An 18,163-nucleotide genomic window follows, 5' to 3' on the forward strand; every position below is an offset into this window, starting at 1 on the left:
CTCGCTCTTCCCTTTCCTGCTTACGAGATCACCCCCCCAGCGAACTTACATTATCACCAAGGACAAAGCGACTAGTCAGCATCATAAAACCCCCTCGAAATCACGACTAAGCTGCCCCGAGTGTTCTTTGCTTACCTCATCGCCTCTCTCTCGTCGCCCTCCATCTATCGACACATTCTCCGCCGCTTTCTGAGAAATTGTGTAGTCTAGCCGGCCTAAGTTTGACTTCCTCCTGTCCTCTTTGGATTGAACCGTGTCGCGTCTTTCTCCGGGCGCGTCTTCGTTGTCTCTTGGGATTTGGTACTCTCGATGCAGCAGCCTGCACTAGCCCCAGCGCCGCATCCAAGCATGCAAACTTCTGCTCAGGTAAGCAGCCTATGCTTGTCGCGGTTTGTCATCAGATCGCCTGTCACCATTACCCTCGCAATTGTGTACTTCCTCGGCGACGCGATTTCGAGAGCGGGTTTCTTCTGAGCACGCCGTCGCGCCTCGGCCGGCTGCGTGATTCGAGATCGCCTGCCTGGTTCTTGACCATGAAGGACCAGAGCTCCCGCGCCGGTCGCGCGTCGATGAGACGCATGTGCTTTGATTTCGTGGATAGGTGACTAATGTTGTGGATTTACCCTCTAGGATCATACTGATCAGAGTAAGTGTCCCTGATCGCGCGACCTTGGCGAGTGTGTGAGAGAAATCGCGCGTTTTCGCATGACTATCGCGCATGCGGAAGCCCCGGGCATCACAATAAAAGCCATCGAGATGGGGCATGGGAAGTAGCATTGACGCTAACTGTAATCTTAGTGCTACATGATCAGCTTCTAGCTGCTCAGCAGCATCTGACACATCCCCAGCAAGCGCGTCCTCAACCGCCTCCGCCACAAGCCCCTCATATGCAACCCAATAACACGAGTCCGCGCGACCAGAACAACATTGACCCGGCGATTTCGGGGGCGTCTATGCTCAGTGGGCCTCCGCAAACTCCCCCGCAACCAGAACCGACGGGGCCGGAGTCCCCGAAGAGTTATGGCAAGCGACCGTTGTCTACCTCCAAGCGTGCCGCCCAGAACCGAGCCGCCCAGGTACGTGTCGCGCCGGAAAGATATGGGGTCTTGGAAGCCAACTAACTTGAGCAGAGGGCATTCCGTCAACGGAAGGAAAGCTATATCCGCAAGTTGGAGGAGCAAGTCAAGGAGTACGATAACATGTCGGATGGCTTCAAGGCCCTGCAGGCCGAGAATTATCAGCTCCGCGAGTACATCATCAACCTGCAATCTCGGCTACTCGACTCCCAAGGCGAGGTTCCAGAATTGCCAGGAAACATTGACCTGAGCCAGCCGCGGACGGATTTGAACGTCGCCAGTGGCGCCGGGTCGGCACAGAATGCCGCCAACGCCGCCTCTTCTGGCCCTCAGCAACCCCAGCCCAACCAGAACCAGGCCGCCGGGTCTAACGATGATATGAACTCCCTGAATCGGATAGCGAGTGCCGGTCTCGGGATGCGCAAGCACCCTAACGAGGACGCAAACTACCTGGGAAATAACTTTGGAGTCCGTCGCCCTCGTGCGGACGAGAACCAACCGGACGGCTCAGAAGCGACCAAGACGGAGCCTGCGCATGGGCTACCTGTCGTGTCATGAACGGAAATACTGTCGTCGAAACCTTTCAACCCACGGTGATCTGCTACTCACTATGATTAGGACCTGTTATCTTGTTGACCCATCCCGGGCTCTTTCTCCTATACTTCATTCCATTCCTTTGCTATAATCGTGTGCTTTCGTTTCTCCGGTGTATCGGCGTGATACTGCTAGGGTTTAGTTTCTGGCCTTGGAGAGGGGGCGGTGTTCTGCGTTCTTGTCCTCGGGTTTGAAATGCCACTCACGTTGTGACCTAGACATTTTGATGGGCCGAAGATCAGGTGATCTATCTACCTTTTGCTCATCTCCCCTACATACCCCGACAGTGGTCGCAGAGTGCCTGCTTCTTAGCTGCTGTTTCATTCCCCGTTTTCTTTTTTTCTTTTTCTTTTTCTTTTTCTTTTTGTTATATGCCGGTCTCTGATGCGTCATGAGCCGTTTGTTTCCGATTTACATTCCACTTGACATCTGCACCCGCTACGAGTATCACTATCCGTTTGACTTTACAATATCAATATCAATCTGAATGCAATTTTTTGTGCAGTCGAAGTAATAGTAGACTAGTCAATAACTTGAACCAAAAAGAACGAATAAGCCAAAAACAAAAAACAAAAAAACAAAACAAAACAGAAACGAAAACAAAAGAAATGGAAGCTTCAGGTATCATCCCATAAACGCCATCAAGTAATAGTCCACAAAATAATCACAGTCACAATCTAGAAACCACGTCGATCCTAACCCCTATTTCTTCAATGCCCATCATCAGCAGGCAAGCAATCACAAAATAAAAATATCGGCTCACAAAAGCCCCACAGAAGACAACCCCCACAAATACACAAACACCCAGAACAGAGCCACAGAGCCTCGTCCTTCGAGACGCATCCAGCGACCCAGAGTCCCAAGACCCTCGGACACGGCCATGCTGGTGACGAGGCCAAGGGTCAGGACTGGGTACGGACGTGAAGGGGGCTCAGTTCTTTTGTAGAATGGGCTATCGTGCGATCCCTTGAGCGGGCCGAGGGTTTCGGGAGGAGGTTGGGGGTTGGGGCCATTGTTGTTCTTGTCGATTTGGTGGGTTGCCGCCGAGGGAGATCTCGTTGGTAGGGTGGTGATGGATGAGGAAGATGGGCTGGGGGAGAGGAGGGACTGAGAGGGAGATTGGGATGAGGGCGAGGGTGACTCGACGTCCTCTGTTTCATTGGTCTGGACGATGTCTGTTGACTTGGAGGGTTCCGGAGCTGGTGCTGCTTGGTCGATCTCCAGGCCTGAGGGTTTCTCGTCGGATGCTATGTTCGCTGTATCCTCGACAGGCTCGACAGCGTGCGGGGGCTCTGGAGTTTGAGTGTATTTATCGAGATGGATGCCGATGTCCCTCAGCGCCTGGGTCGATGTATGTGTTGTCGTCTCCAGATCGTCTTCGCCAGGTTTCATGAGTTTCACTTCAGCAATGTACTCATCAAGCGTACGACGTCTTTCGAGAATCTCCCTAGAGGGACTTGTCTGAGTAGCACGACTGGCGCTTGCCAAAGGAGCTGCCGCCGAGCCCGAGGCCGACAAGATAGATCTCAACTCGGTTGCGAGCTCAGACTTGTGGCTCTCTTCCTGGGCGGCTGTGTCCTCCTCAAGATCCGTCGTATCCTCTGGGGGCTCCATACGTCGCAGTTTGTCCATGTATTCGTCAAGAATACGGTTCTGGTCCTTGAGATATTGAAGGGGAGGACCACGGTTGGCTTTTTGAAGAGGGGCCAAACTCGAGGAAGCCTTGGCCTCGACTTTGGTGCCAGTTCTGGGCTCCTTTTTAGGGACAGGATTAGGCTGGATTTGCGTGCGGTTCAATCGGGAGGTGGGCATCAGGACTCGCCTGGCGCGCTGAGTTCGGGCGAACATATCGGAGGAAGGGTCTTCGGGTACTTGAGGGGTGGAGGTGGTAGAAGAGGAAGAAGAAGTTAAGGATGAAGGGTAAATAGTATTGTTATGGATAGGAGGACGAGTTTCTCTCTGAGGTTGAGACTGTGGTAGAGACCTTGGTGGCTCGCGAATGGGTTGGTAGGAATCAGGAGTAGATAGAGGACGAGTAACTTTCAAAGACCACGCAGCGTTGACGTCTCTGTGAGAAACCTCGTAGGTGACAAATGTAGAGGAGCGATGGTCAGAAACATCGCGGTTTATATGCTGCGAGGGCGAGGCTTGAACCGCAAGATACCGATACACCTGGGACCGCCACTCAGCGGAGATTCCCGCAACATCGCTGTTTCGATGCCATCGCTTGCAGAGGACCCAATAGGCGATATCTTCCAGTAAACTGTCGATGGAGTGCCCGGCGCAGAGTCGTTTGGTGGCTTTTTCCAGTAGGAAGCTGGCTTGTGCGCGGTCTTCGGCCTTGACACTATTTCGGCATCTACGGCCCTGAGTGCGAGCGTAGCCGATACACGTGCTTTCCTCTTTTGGATAGAGGTTGATGATTTCGGAGAGATGGCAAGGTGGAGCGTAAGCCATCGTTTGGGGAGGGGAATAAAATAGAAGTATGAATTTGCTTTAATCGAAGCTGAACGACGAGGTAAGAAAAATCTGATTGTTGACTATTTGGCGGCTGACGATGCTCTTGATCCTTCTCGTCTGTGATAGTAGAGGATGGAAGAGACATTTTATACCCGAATTTCCGACTGAATGCCCATGACGTTGTTCCTAATTATGGCTGATTCGATCTGCACTGCACTGCGTTCTGCAAAAGTACGAAGGCGCAATTGTGCGATCCCTCTCACAGAATGGGGTTGCAGTTCCAGGCTGAGCGCTGTGCTGGCCTGGGACATACACCACCGTACCAGGGGTTCATGAGTGCCACAGGGTACACTCGGAACCAAAGAAGGGGCATGGTTCAGCACCTAATTCCGAATGGCGCGGGGCGCAGTCTATGGATCTCCTCGCTAGACCGTGACCGAATGCGACTTGATCGCTTAGGGGGGTGCCATTGACCAGGGTCTCCCGAGTGTGCCGGCTCCCATTGGCTTTGGCATGGCTGGTGGATGGTGTGGTCGGCCAGCGAGTCTCGATGCACTTGCGGTATCAGACATGAGTCGGCGGGGAGTTGAAATTAGCAGCCAATGGAGCTTGCGGAATCGTTTTCATGGCAGCCTACAATGGTTTCGGGCTTTTCTGAACCGTCTTGATCTTGATAAGATGCTACCCCGTTGTCGATGTGCTCATTGGATCAATTGTGCCGTTAAGCGCCCAGCTCCAGGCTCCGCCATTAAACCATATCAGATTGGTGAGGCTGAGTGCCTCTGTCAAAGTTGGTGGCTGCAGCGAACTGTGGCTGGAGATGGATCTGTTGGTGAAGTTGAATATGCCTTGTAGGAAACGGTGGTGCCTGAGGAACCCCTGAGGCCGCAGTCACGGGACGGTCTAGAATGCCGAAGATTTCGTTGGGAAACAGACGGTCATCTTTCATACAATCAAGGTACCTTCTGTGAGGTTTTGTTAAGTCTCTTACCTATTTACTACTCGTCGTAATATCATTTCTTTTCCTCAGTTCTAATCTGGAATACACCCCTGGATTCAATCTCATCCCGAATAAATAATAGAAGCAGTCATCTCATGGAAGATGGAGCAGAGACCTGGCAATGATGCATGGCAAAGCTGCTCGAGCATTATTTGGCGGTGATAAGATCAACGGTCGGCCCTTAGCGGGTTTGTCCATTTGACTGCTGTCGATCGCTTCATTATTTAATGTTTACCCCGCTACCTACTTCAATCGGTTGGGTTTTCGCCTTTCAAAGAGCATCCACCACTCCGTCTCCACGCCCTCAACCTAGAATGCTTCGCTAGAATATCCGTCAACTGCATTGTCATTCCTCTTGTTCATTTTTTCAAGATGACTTCCGCCAGCTCAGTGGCCAAGGATGCCCCCATCTACCAGCCGCGGAACTATCAGCTGGAGATGTTTGAAGCGAGCATGAAAGAGAATATTATTGTTGCAGTATGGGACCTGTTCCTTTTGTGAGACAGCAAATTCATGTGTAATTTTGGCTAATAAACCCAGATGGATACAGGGAGTGGGAAAACAAACATGTACTTGTTTCCTGTCGTGTCTCGTCCATATGGATCATCGTTAACTGATATTTGAATTGCAGAGCCCTTTTGCGAATTGCTGGAGAGCTGGAGAGCGATAATGCAGGAAAGGCATGCGGTGATCGGTCCAATATATCGAGTATTGGCTGACAGATGTCTCTAGCTGATCTGGTTCCTGGCGCCCACGGTCGCATTGTGTGGTCAACAGCACAAAGTCATCACTGAAAATATTCCCGCTGTGCGAGCAAGGACACTGACTGGCCTAGATAAGGTGGAGCTCTGGACTAATCAAATCATTTGGGATGCTGTATTGAAGGACGTTCAAGTTGTGGTCTCGACCCATGCCGTCCTGGCAGATGCGATGTCCCATGGATTTGTGAAGATCTCTCAGCTAGGCCTCATTATATTCGATGAAGGTATGAACTGCATGAAACATGAAACAACCGAAGCAATGCTGATTGATTTCTGACTATAGCTCACCATTGCATGCGTCGTCACCCGGCAAATAAAATAATGCAGGAGTTCTATCATCCCACTCTGGCCAAGTTGGGCCGCGATGCTGTTCCTCGGATTATGGGCCTCACGGCTAGTCCTGTGGTTAGATCAAGCAAAATAGATTTGCTGTAAGTATTGCAAAATTTCCCGATGGATCGTCGTCCACTCATAATAAATCCTCGGCTTTAGCACTATCGAGTCGAATCTCGACTCAAAATGCAAGACCCCTCGCATCCATCGACAAGAGCTCCTAGAATATAGCAATAGACCGAAACTGCAGCAGATTTGGTACACCCCGCTTGATACGGACGAAGTACATGGGACCAAATCTCTGAATGCCCTTCGATACGCGTGGGAGACGTTGGACCTCAACTATGACCCATACGTCCAAGAGCTTCAAAAAGATCCCAGCAACCTGGCCACCCTGCAGAAAACGCTTTTATCCCGAAAAACGTACTGCAACGGGCAGATCAAAAAGCTGCTCGATCGCAGCGATCACCTCTTCCACGAACTTGGAGGATGGGCTGCTGACTATTACATACATGCGTCTAAGGATCAGGTGAAGTCAAAGATATATGAATCATCTATGATGATGGACTGGGCAGATGCAGAGAAAACTTACCTGATTGATTTTATGGATCGCTTGCCGGAACCAGATATTTCTCTTGGAAATTTCCGTCTCTCTCCCAAAATGGAGGCGTTGATCAAGTTTTTGGATAGCATGGATGATCCCCAGTTCTCAGGTATTATCTTTACAAAGCAAAGGGTCACGGTAAGTGTGATGGAGAGACTGTTGTCTGTCCACCCGGCTACCAAGTCTCGCTTCCGGTGTGCTGCCTACGTTGGCTGGTCCAATGGTAACTCACGCAAGGAACTCATCGGCGAGCTTCTCACTCTGAAGTCGCAGCAGAATACTCTGGATGAGTTCCGTGATGGGCGTAAAAATCTCATCATCGCTACTGATGTGTTAGAAGAAGGAATAGACATCAGTGCTTGCAAGGCGGTCGTCTGTTATGACAAGCCGCCTACCCTGAAGTCGTTCGTGCAGCGTCGAGGCCGTGCTCGACAGAAACAGTCGGTATACGCAATCTTGCTTTCGACAATGGATGAATCAGGAAATCTGTCCAAGTGGCAGATCCTCGAGAAAGCAATGATCGAAGCTTATCAAGATGATGAGAGACAACTTCAAGAGGCACGATGCCTAGAAGAGCTCGATGAGGATGTAGGAGGAAGACTTGTGGTCGACTCTACAGGGTAAGTGAATATACTGTGCTGCCTGCCAATCTTGCGTTTTCTGCCTGTTGACATGTGTCTAGTGCTGTTCTGATCCCCAATGATGCGTGCGCTCATCTCAATCACTTCTGTGCCATCCTTCCCCGCGAGGCTTATTCCGACAACGCGCCAAAATTCTCCTTTGAGACTAACGATTATGGGAAGTTGAAAGCAACAGTCACTCTACCGAGTTGTGTGCATCCAGCGGTCCGTCGAGCTTCCGGCGAGCAGTGGTGGAATTCGGAGCGAGCAGCGGTCAAGGAAACGTCTTTTCTTGCCTATAAAGCTCTTTACAAATTTGGACTGGTGACTGACAATCTCCTTCCATTGACGAAAAAGCCAGAGTTCACAATGTGCGAAATGAATGAGATGCCTGCCATAGTGGAAGTGTCGGAACAATACGACCCATGGGCGCACTGGGCATCTTCGTGGTCGTCCCCCGACATCCACCAGACACGCATTGCCGTGCGATTACAGGGCAACGAGAGCTATGAGATGCATATGAAACTGACTGTGCCGGTTGTCTTACCACCTTTGCTACCATTGACGTTATACTGGGACAATGAGACCACATTCTTGTTGTCGTTTGAACCCCCAGAGCGAATGGCCGTGTTCCCACCCGATATCGTGGAACATATGAGAGAAGTAACCGCAGTGTATCTTCAGGCCACAGCGAGGGGGGATTTAAGACCTGGTCGTGATTTTGTAGCGTTGTTTGGACCGGAGCTGTCTCATGACGAATTGGGAGAGTGGCTTCACAAATACCAGGGGAATGAGCCAGCCCGAGATTCCTTCAACCGCAATGATAGCTCAGAGTCCATGGGCATTGTTCGGGATGAAGCGCGCTACGGCGAGCCATTCTTGTTCAAGAGGTGGGTTTTGTCGGAGCATGATTCTAACATGGTTGGACTCGAGTGTGAAGCACTTCCCCGCCGCCGAAACTTTTTACATCGACAGACCCTTGCCGTCAATAAGCAGTTTCACCCGGATGGTCTGGACGGCTCTGACACGTCCACAAAACTATGCATTATCTCAGCGGAAACATGCACTGTGGATAAACTCTCCTTCTCGAATGCTGTTTTCGGACTGTTTATATCTCCCATCATGGACCGGTTGGAGGCAACGATGATTGCAACCAGCCTATGCGAGACAATTCTCCAGAACCTGGGCTTCAGTGCCATAGAACATGTCATCACAGCGATCACCACGCCCTCCGCCCTAGCCTTGACAAATTACCAGAGATACGAGTTTCTTGGGGATTCCCTCTTGAAGTACACCGTCAGCAGTCGGCTGTACTATGAGCAACCCAATTGGCACGAAGGCTATCTATCCGAAAAGCGGAACTCCATCGTCCAAAACTTCCGCCTTGCGCGCGCAGCTCTTGAGTTGGGTCTCGACTCCTTCATCATCAGCAAGAGCTTCACACCACGCCGATGGACGGCCCCGCTGATCTCCGAGAAAATGATCCACGTCGCTGCCCGGCGAAGCATGTCCAGCAAGGTTCTTGCGGACGTCGTCGAAGCGTTGATCGGTGCTGCCTTCCTAGAAGGCGGATACTTCCAAGCCGAAGCCTGTATCCATCGCTTCTTGCCAGAAGTCACACCCCCGAGCCCCGAGCCCCAGGGCAAGACCTCCCACCTCCCAGCAATCCGCCACAAGGAGACCTTCCGCTACCTCATGGACGATCCCCTTCAGGAGCAAATTGGGTACACGTTTAACGAGGACTCTCTCCTCTTCGAAGCCCTAACCCACCCCTCCTGCCAACACGACGCCTTCACGCAATCCTATCAACGCCTCGAATTCCTCGGCGACGCCGTCCTCGACATGCTCATCGTGCCCACGATCTTCCAGCACGCCCCCGAACGCTTCTCCCCCGGCGACATGACGCGCATCAAGCACGCCGTCGTGAACGGGAACCTCCTCGCCTTCCTATGCATGGAGTTCGCACTTGAAAGAGAATCTACGGACGTCCAACGAACCCCCTCGGGAGACTTCACGCTCCGGACCAAGAGAACCCCCGTCGAGCTCTGGCGCTTCATGCGATGCGAAGGCGTCGAGATGAAACTCGCCCGCGACAGAGCCCTCACCCGGTACCACGCCCTTCGCGACGAAATCGCAATCCAACTAACCTCCGGCACGCATTATCCATGGGAGCCCCTGGCGAAACTCAACGCGGATAAATTCTTCTCGGACGTCATCGAGAGCATCATCGGGGCTATCTATGTGGACTCGAACGGCAACCTGGAGGCCTGCGAGCGCTTCATAGAGCGGATTGGTCTGTTGGCGTATCTGCGTCGGCTCCTGCAGGATGAGGTGGTTGTGATGCACCCGAAAAACCTGGCGTTGCAGTTGGTGACGGAGGCACGATTCAATGTGCAGAGGGTTCCGGGGGAGTTTAGTGGGCAGGAGGCGACATATCGTTGTGAGGTGAGATTGGATGACGTGGATACTGTTGATGTAGAGGGGTGTTTGTCAACGGAGGAGGCGGAGGTGAGAGCTGCTAATATGTTTATTGAATGGTTTATGGCAAAGGAGAGAGGCGAGACTGTTGATGCTGTGAAGTGAGAGGAGATTGTGCTCTCGCTTCCTTGACTTGAGTGGTTGATATTTGCCTTGATATCTGAGAACATTTCATGGATTTATAATTGTGTTAGCCTAGGATATGAGATTGTGAGCTTGTTTTTTTTCTTCCGCTATCCACCTGTGCGAACCGGAATTTCCATTGCATATTAGGAGCCGATCGAAAGATGGTGCGATCTATAACTTCAAATGATCTACGGAGACGAGGGCAAGGACAGTTTCTTTGTCCTACTTATTGTAAGTCTATGCCAATATACTACCCCTCATATGTGTGCAAGAAGAAATACACTACAGACAGGGCGCATCCTATAGCGTCGACACCTCCTGTAGCTAAGCAGAATCAACGAGGTGTCATATGTTATTGCCCGGCGTGCTCGTAGGTGGGTGACTGGAATTTTAATAGGACGTACTATTATGTGTAACCTGCACAGGCGTCTTAAGAATACACAAGCCACTCACCGCTATTATAATCACACAATGTACGAAGTAGCTGGTGGATGGCATTTCTGTGTAACAGCTACCTCGGCTCCAAATTCAAAAACGTTTTAAACATGGTCAAATATAGCTGGCAAGGCGGTATTCTCACCAACCCTACTCGATATGTTCTTGGGGGAGTATACTAGACTAGTACTATTGTTCTCTTACTACATGTCTTGCTGTGTCCAACGCTCATACCTCTTCCTATGCTTGAGCCATACTTGAAGGTCTCCAAGAGAAGGGGAGGGGAAAGTGAAAGAATCAATATCCTTGTGCTATAGTTGCATACCCCGAAGCTTACTACATGGAATTCAGACTTGACACGTCAGCTTACAGGGGTTCAGAAGTATGCCCGTGTAGTATGTACGTAAAGTCATCCCCTGCTTATGGTGGCACTGAATGCAGTCCGCCACGGCAAGCGCGGTTTTCAAATATCCAACACCCCTAGTACAGTACAAAGAAGTCTGTGAACATCCTATGCAGTTGGCCTATTTATCCTTTTAATACCGTCACACAGATGATATTTGCTCGGTGGCTTTTTTCAGCGCGTAGATAGATACTACCTTCTCGAAGGCTGTCATTAGTCTTATTCCTTTGATCCGGAATACTATACATAGGGCACCGTAGCCATAGTTCTTTCTCTCTAGAGACGACCAGCATCAATAAAAACAACACCTTCAAAAAAAAAAAAAAAAAAAAAAAAAAAAAAGCAAAAGAAAGAGCCCTCGACACTGGGCTCAATTGCCACCCCAGAAGCTGATTTCGCTGCTACTTTGGAGAAATATGCCGCCGAATGCAAGAAACGTCTTCGCCCCGACGGGGCCACACAATACGCCGACATCGCCCTCTCCGACAAACTCAAGCATTTCGCAGAAGACCCCTGGATCCGCGGTGACGAGAACCAAAGGCAGAATCCTTACCTGTCGCAGCCCGCCCCAGTAGCGAACGGCGGCAAGACGAAGGTGGTTATCACCGGCGCCGGGTTCAGCGCTCTCACCTTCGCTGTTCGACTGATCCAAACGGTCGGGTTCAAAGCAGACGACTTCGTCTTTGTGGACTCGGCCTGGGGTTTCGGTGGAACGTGGTACTGGAATCGGTACCCCGGCCTGATGTGTGATGTCGAAAGCGCCTGCTACCTGCCTCTGCTTGATGAGATCGAGTACATACCCAAGCATCGCTACTCGTACGGCCCAGAGCTGAGACACTATGTCGATCTGCTGGTGGAGAAGTATGGGTTCCAGAGTCGTCCTCTCTTCGGTAGTACGATCAAAGAAAGCGTCTGGAGCGAGGATAGTTGCGAGTGGTCCACTACCGTGATCCGGAAGCACCCCATCGGTAACAGCATCGAGGAAACTTATGTGGTCCGCTCGGACTTCGTCATCCTGGCATCGGGATTCCTGAATCGTCCGAAACTACCACGTCTGCCAGGCCTCGACGTCTATGGCGGACACATGTTCCATACTTCCCGCTGGGACTACGAATACACTGGTGGATCTCCGGAAGACCCGACTCTGAGCCTTCTTCGCGGAAAGCGAGTCGCTTTCCTAGGCACCGGGGCCACGGGCATCCAGGTCGTTCCTCAGCTAGCCCGATGGGCCGGCGAGGTGTTTGTTTTCCAGCGGACCCCGTCAGCCGTGGACGTGCGTGGGCAGAAGGAAATCGACCCGGAGGAATGGCGACGGGATGTCACCCTAGGCAGAAGTCGCTGGCAGCAAGAGCGCAGGGATAACATGGCAGCGTTCATCTCTCGGATCCCCGATCTCCCGGCGAAGAACATGGTGGACGACGGGTGGACGAATTTCCCGTCGTATTCAGCCGTGCTTGGAGGACCGGCAGTGCAGTCGTTGACAGCCACAAATGTGGCCGAGTATGCCGAGACCCTTAACCGACTGGATTTGCAGCGTCAGGAGCGCATTCGCCAGAGAGTCGACGCCGTCGTGAAGGATCCGGTTACGGCGGAGAGCCTGAAGCCATGGTATCAAGGCTGGTGCAAGCGACCTTGCTTCCATGACGACTATCTAGACGCGTTCAATGAGCCGAACGTGCACCTGGTAGACACCGGCGGGAAGGGCATTGATGGATTTTCGCCACGCGGGGTGCGATTCAACGGACAGGAGTACGATGTCGATGTAGTCATCCTAGGAACAGGCTTCGAGGCTTTCTCGGCCAGCGGCCCGGCATTCAGAGCCCGAATTGAGGTGAAGGGCCGGGACGGAGTATCCCTGGACGACAAATGGAAGAAGGGAGCCGGCACGCTCCACGGGGTGCTCAGCCACGGGTTTCCCAATCTCGTGTTGACAGGATTCGCACAAGCCGGGACTGCGGTGAATGCCATGCATATTATGGATGTGCTGGCGTCTCATACGGCACGAATTATTGCAGCAGCACAAGAGCATGCGGGTTCGTCGAAACGGCCGGTTCTTGAACCAACTTTCGAAGCCGAGGAGGCCTGGGCTGTGGCTGTAGCGGGCAACGCCTACGCCTACGCCGCGGTCTCTGGTTGTACTCCTGGCTATATCAATGGTGAAGGGGCCTGGAACCGTGTTCAGACCCCGGAAGAACAGATAAAGGCAGCGCGATCGATCCCTTGGGGCAGAGGAATGTTGGATTACCTGGATATTTTGGCAGCCTGGCATAAGGGTGATAGGATGTCTGACCTCCACGTTAGGGGAGCTGCTTAAGAATGTCTGCCTGGCGAGAAGATGTAGGGTAAAGATAATGAATTTCAAGGCCAATGGAACAGTTCTGATCACGAAAATCAACCTGCAAGTATAGAGTAGTTTGACATCACATGATTTCATGATAACCTAGGAAAAACAGGGAAACAAGAAAGGTACTGACTGGGTAAGGAAAACCTGACGTATAGTCTAAAGAACATATAAAGAAACGCTAGCAGTGAAGGACGGAATGCACCAATTGAATGCTACACAAAATGCCGGAATCGCTCTCATTTCTTGTTCTTGCTGCCCTTGGGACGCCCTCGAGTCGCTTTCGGCTTAGGTTGAGGCTCAGGCTCGGGTTCAGGCACAATTTCTTCTTCTTCTTCCTCCTCCTCGACTGGAACCTCACCATCAGAGCTTCGCGATTCCGCCAGGTCATCCTCGCTAGCTGCGACCATCACGCCCTCGTCAGTGGCGTCGCCTATCGAAGAATTCGTCTCGGGGTCGGCTTTAGCCCATGATCGCTCGGCGGCTGGCTTTCGGATGCCAGCAAGAACTTTTTTGGTCTCGCTTTCTTCGCCATTCCAGGATCCGCAGCTGCCACAGCGCCAGCGGCCAAGTTCCTCCAGCGTCTTGATACCCGGGGGCGCTTGTCCGTTCACAAGTCGGCAGGTGGTGCAAATCAACGCGAGGCGATTCTTGGGCTGTGTCTCATCTTCGCCCAAGAGGACGTCCAGCAAGCGATCGTACCAATGGGACTGCTCGACATATTGCGGGGCACTGGGGAAAGCATTGGGAGCGAATCCGGGTTCGTCGAATCCGGAAGGCGGCGGTTGCGGCGACTGCGGCTGCGGGGTATTTGCAGCAGGCTGCTGCAGGGGCGAGCCAGCATACGGGGACGGAGGAAGCTGCAGGTCGGGAGAGGGGGCGGGTTGAGGCGATTGAGGGGGGGTCGGTCTGGGGATGTTGGCCGTCGGAGGAGGCGCGAGGCCGGTTCGCTGGATGGGAGGTGAAGGATTCGCGGGCTTGCGTTTCGCGTCCGGCTTGCGTTTCTCGTCGCCGGATTTGTTGGCGCGTTGTGGTGTCGGCGACTCCCCTGCGTATTTTTCCAACAGCTGCTGGGTCGAGTTGTACTTCGTGGCGACCTTGAGTTTTTCAATGGTTTCATCGCGCTGTTTCTGGAGGTCATCCAGATACCGTTGGGATTTACCGATGCGATAGTCGAAATACTTGCTGGCTGCTGCGCGAACAGCGTAGATCCTAAGCACCGGAGTTGTTAGTCTGGGTCGGTGGAAAAGCGACGAAAGGGCGAAAAGTCATTACAGGACAGGACCGCCAGCAACCGCGGAGTATTCCTTCACGCCCCAATTCTCCCATCCTAAAACGAGGGCCAAGATGATCGAGTAGAGCAGGTAAGCGAAGGTGGTGTACAGAGTCCAAAGGGCTTTGAAACGACGGGCATTTTGGCGGTGAGTATCCAATCGGGAGGTGGTCTGGGTAATTTTGGTCGAAAGAGTGGAAAGGGCCTTCTCGAACGAAGCCGGAGAGTTGTCTTCTCCCTGGATATCGCACAAATGGGTTAGCCGGGGTCGTTTGCGAAGCCACGAGAGTGGCGGCCTACCTTGAAGGGCCACAGGGACACCATGACCAACGGTGTTTGTGGGCGCGTTGGGCAGGATTTGATAAGAATGAGCTTAGCAGGCCTAGCTCCAAAGCATCCTCAAGTGAGCGATAAAGAGGGATTTGGCAATCCCCTGGAACAGTCGACCGGAAAGGGGATGGCGGAGGAGGGGAGAGGCGAGACAGCAGAAGGAAGAAGGCAGAAAGGCGATGCTCAACGTCAGCTGCCCGCACAGACCACCCGTCCGTCTGTCACTTCCTCTTCCTCTGTCCTCCCTTCCCTTCCCCCAATTCATCCTCGCCATCTCTCCCATTCCTCTTGTACAACCAAGGACAAGTAGGTTATTGTCAATTTGCTCCGTGCAGTCATCAACCTCTTTCTCGGCATCAAATCAAGCCATTATGCCGACCCATTGACACTGGCACGTACGGGGCACAAAATAGCATGAAAGACACTGGTCTCTCTACTTAGTAGGGAAGACATTCGTCAAAGTAGACAAGCTCTCTTCACCTCGGCATCTTATTTTGCCCCCTTAACTGGGACTTCCTTCAGTGGCTGCTGTGGGTGCACTTGACTCACCAAAGTGGTGACGACACATTGCAATGGCCTCAAGCGCAGATCCTCATGCTACATGGACGGAACCGGCCGAGTTGGTTCCAGCCCCTTAAGTGTGAATTTGGAATTTACAACGTTGATTAACTAATTCCACTCGTGTCCTTTCAGCTGCCCTCCGCGCAAGGCTAGTCGATGGTCTTCTCCAGTGGGCCGGCTTGGGGAACAAAGAAGATAGAAAGCTAAAATCCGCACCTCGGATGATCTCGATCGAGTCTGACGGGTTCCCACCTGCGGGATTCCAGGCTCCAGAACGCCACCGCTATGAGAGTAGGAGGGAAAAATGATCTATCTGCTAACCCATCGTGTTTTCTTTGTTCTCGTTCCCCCGAATCCAATTGGTCAAGCCCTTTTGACTATCGCAAACCATGGTTCACCAGGTCGTTTTCAAGGGAAGGGGAAACTGATTCCTCCCACGCATCGTTGCACTCGTGGACACATCCTTGCAATGGTAACACATTCGCTGATGGCCCGCTAGAGCCTCATAAGGAGTAACGATATAGCATGTGCGCAATAGACATCAATTGCTGAAGCTATTAAACATGGTGAACTGACCATATCGTTTTCTATGTCCTCGTTGCTTCTCCAAATTTTGAAATTGAATACCGCACAAACGCCCAATCAATGCTACAACTCACCCACTGTACCATCTAGTGTTGGGCTGCTAGATGAATGAACAGCCATGAATTAGAACCACGTCCAAGTTTACATCGAGGCGCAGGCGCAAGTCAATTTCGATTGCTGTAGTTTGGTTCCTACTCGGTGTTGGGGCCCGAAGAGGATCGGCCGAACAAACGTTCTGGGCCTCCCCATAAGCAAATCTAAGGGGCTCGTGCTGTAAATGATATGGATCGATATCCATCACGTCTGCCTGGTCAAGCATAACCCTTGGCTTTGACTACCGATTAAGTTTTGCCGTTCTTACGGTACTTTTTTATCGCGCATTCATACACATTGTACAGGACCGCCACAAGGACACCCCCTTGGTTTTCAAAAGTATTTACCTTGTACATCATCCCCCTGCCCAAGTGCTCAAATCCCTGTCACAAAAATGTCTTCTATACTTCTCTAATCTCAAATCACCTGTGTCTTACTCAATCTTCTGGTTTTGAGTAAGCAGATGCCCCAGCCAGTATGGCTCAGGATGCTCAGGATCCCACGACGCCGGCATCAGAGATGCCCTCTGTCCTCGTCTTGCTACTCGTGTCATTCATTGCCATAGGTCTGTACAATGGCCTCGAACTCTTCTTCTGGATCTTCGACTTTTTCAAGCACCGCCGCGGCTGCTACTTCTGGAGTATGATCATCAGCGTCATAGGCCTCCTGATGTTTGCCGTCGCCCAAATCATCCTTTTCTTCAACCTCGCGTCCACATATGTTTGGGGCGTCCTCATTGCCTTTGGATATGTCATCATGTCCACTGCCCTCGTTATGGTCCTCTACTCTCGCCTCCACCTCGTCACCAGCCAACGCATCTCCCGCTACGTCCTCTGGCTCGTCATCATCACTACTCTGCTATTTCCCATCCCCATGCAGATCATTTTCTTCGTTGGAATCTTCAAGCCAAGCATGCGTGCTATCCAAATCAGTCTCATCTACGAACGCCTCGTCGTCACCGTCTCCTGCGCTCGCGAGTACATCATCCTCGGCATCTACAACTTCGAGGCCTTCCGGAGTCTCAAACCCGTCATCTCTATCAAAGGCCGCCAAGGCCGGAGAGTCCGCCAGATCCTCGTCGCAACGACGCTCATCATCGTCTTTCTGGACGCAGGACTCTTGATCACGGAGTTCCAAGACCGTCGAGTGATCAAAATGACGTACAGCTCCTTCGCCATCAGCGTCAAGCTAAAGATGGAATTCGCCATTCTCAACAAACTCATCAATCTCGTCCAAGCCCCCTCCATCTCCTCAAGTCTCCCGTCTGACCCGCTTTCATCTGATCAACAGCCTATCAATCCACAATCTCGTCCGCGTTCCCGTGCTCATTCCATCGCCCATGCATGCAACCCCTTCCGACGCAGTAACACCCCCAACTCCCGAGCCGAGAACTGTCTGGCATCGGCGGAGTTGGGGACCAATGGCACCTGCACGAGGACCCGACGGTGCACACTAGACGAATACCACGAGTCCGTGAACGAGCAGGCAAGCGGTACCCACCACACCCCGGCGTCCGAGATGCACACGTTCGTCAGCTCTTCGTCGCAGGCCCTCTCGTTAGATGAGTTGGTTCGGCATCCGAGCGCGGCCTTGTCATCCGGGTCGGGTAAGGGGGTGGTGGTTACTCACGAGAGCAAGTGTTGAGGCCGGGCGGGTGAATGAATGAGCGGTATCATCATCACCCGCACCACCATCGGCCTCGTCGTCATCCCCGTCGTCAATCTCATCGCGACGGAATACCTTGAGCTAAACAAAGGCTCATGAGGTTCGCGCTTTACATATCAGGCGTTTGGTTAATAATAGGTCGCGTGTTAGCATGTACTATAGATGAAGAGGAAAAAGGTCTAAAAACATAGCACAATCAGAGACCTAGGTCTCCTAATTGTCAATTCTATAAGGATCTACGCTGGGGAGGGGGTAGGGGGGCATGTAAGCCCGGGATTTATGTAGTCCGTCACTAAGGGTTCTAACCACTCACTATATATACTAATTTCATTTCATTTGTTTATCTTACCTTGCATCCAAGTATCCGAAACAAGAATAGTCTCTAATGTACTTTATCGCTTTATCATACACAGCAGAAGCGGTTC

At 52.0% G+C, this 18,163-nt stretch overlaps 6 protein-coding genes across 6 annotated transcripts; 4 read left to right on the forward strand and 2 right to left on the reverse strand.

Moving 5' to 3' along the window:
• Nucleotides 1–309: 309 nt before the first annotated feature.
• P170DRAFT_429637 (uncharacterized protein) lies at nucleotides 310–1,634 on the forward strand (the record flags this gene model as incomplete). Its single annotated transcript, XM_024847905.1, has 4 exons — nucleotides 310–366; nucleotides 631–646; nucleotides 799–1,076; nucleotides 1,131–1,634. The coding sequence occupies 4 exons, from the start codon at nucleotides 310–312 to the stop codon at nucleotides 1,632–1,634; spliced, it is 855 nt and encodes a 284-aa protein (XP_024700211.1).
• Nucleotides 1,635–2,147: 513 nt separating this feature from the next.
• P170DRAFT_440118 (uncharacterized protein) lies at nucleotides 2,148–4,475 on the reverse strand. The gene has a single exon (XM_024849997.1). It carries the CDS (start codon nucleotides 4,125–4,127, stop codon nucleotides 2,430–2,432), a length of 1,698 nt encoding a protein of 565 aa, XP_024700212.1. The 5' UTR covers nucleotides 4,128–4,475; the 3' UTR covers nucleotides 2,148–2,429.
• A 648-nt stretch (nucleotides 4,476–5,123) lies between these two features.
• Nucleotides 5,124–10,155, forward strand: P170DRAFT_415764 (putative RNA helicase/RNAse III). The gene is made up of 7 exons (XM_024847080.1): nucleotides 5,124–5,607; nucleotides 5,671–5,699; nucleotides 5,762–5,810; nucleotides 5,863–6,115; nucleotides 6,175–6,322; nucleotides 6,384–7,448; nucleotides 7,511–10,155. Exons 1-7 carry the CDS (start codon nucleotides 5,503–5,505, stop codon nucleotides 10,029–10,031), a joined length of 4,170 nt encoding a protein of 1,389 aa, XP_024700213.1. The 5' UTR covers nucleotides 5,124–5,502; the 3' UTR covers nucleotides 10,032–10,155.
• Nucleotides 10,156–10,827: 672 nt separating this feature from the next.
• On the forward strand, nucleotides 10,828–13,337 carry P170DRAFT_501872 (flavin-containing monooxygenase; the record flags this gene model as incomplete). The annotated part of the gene is made up of 2 exons (XM_024854172.1): nucleotides 10,828–10,882; nucleotides 11,244–13,337. 2 exons carry the CDS (start codon nucleotides 10,828–10,830, stop codon nucleotides 13,202–13,204), a joined length of 2,016 nt encoding a protein of 671 aa, XP_024700214.1. The 3' UTR covers nucleotides 13,205–13,337.
• A 133-nt stretch (nucleotides 13,338–13,470) lies between these two features.
• On the reverse strand, nucleotides 13,471–14,828 carry P170DRAFT_479453 (uncharacterized protein; the record flags this gene model as incomplete). The annotated part of the gene is made up of 3 exons (XM_024853677.1): nucleotides 13,471–14,443; nucleotides 14,507–14,742; nucleotides 14,805–14,828. The coding sequence occupies 3 exons, from the start codon at nucleotides 14,826–14,828 to the stop codon at nucleotides 13,471–13,473; spliced, it is 1,233 nt and encodes a 410-aa protein (XP_024700215.1).
• A 1,591-nt stretch (nucleotides 14,829–16,419) lies between these two features.
• On the forward strand, nucleotides 16,420–18,045 carry P170DRAFT_440121 (uncharacterized protein). The gene has a single exon (XM_024849998.1). It carries the CDS (start codon nucleotides 16,551–16,553, stop codon nucleotides 17,715–17,717), a length of 1,167 nt encoding a protein of 388 aa, XP_024700216.1. The 5' UTR covers nucleotides 16,420–16,550; the 3' UTR covers nucleotides 17,718–18,045.
• Nucleotides 18,046–18,163: the final 118 nt, after the last annotated feature.

The sequence above is a fragment of the Aspergillus steynii genome, assembly GCF_002849105.1.
Source record: "Aspergillus steynii IBT 23096 chromosome Unknown P170scaffold_8, whole genome shotgun sequence".
Classification (NCBI taxonomy): Eukaryota; Fungi; Ascomycota; class Eurotiomycetes; order Eurotiales; family Aspergillaceae; genus Aspergillus; species Aspergillus steynii.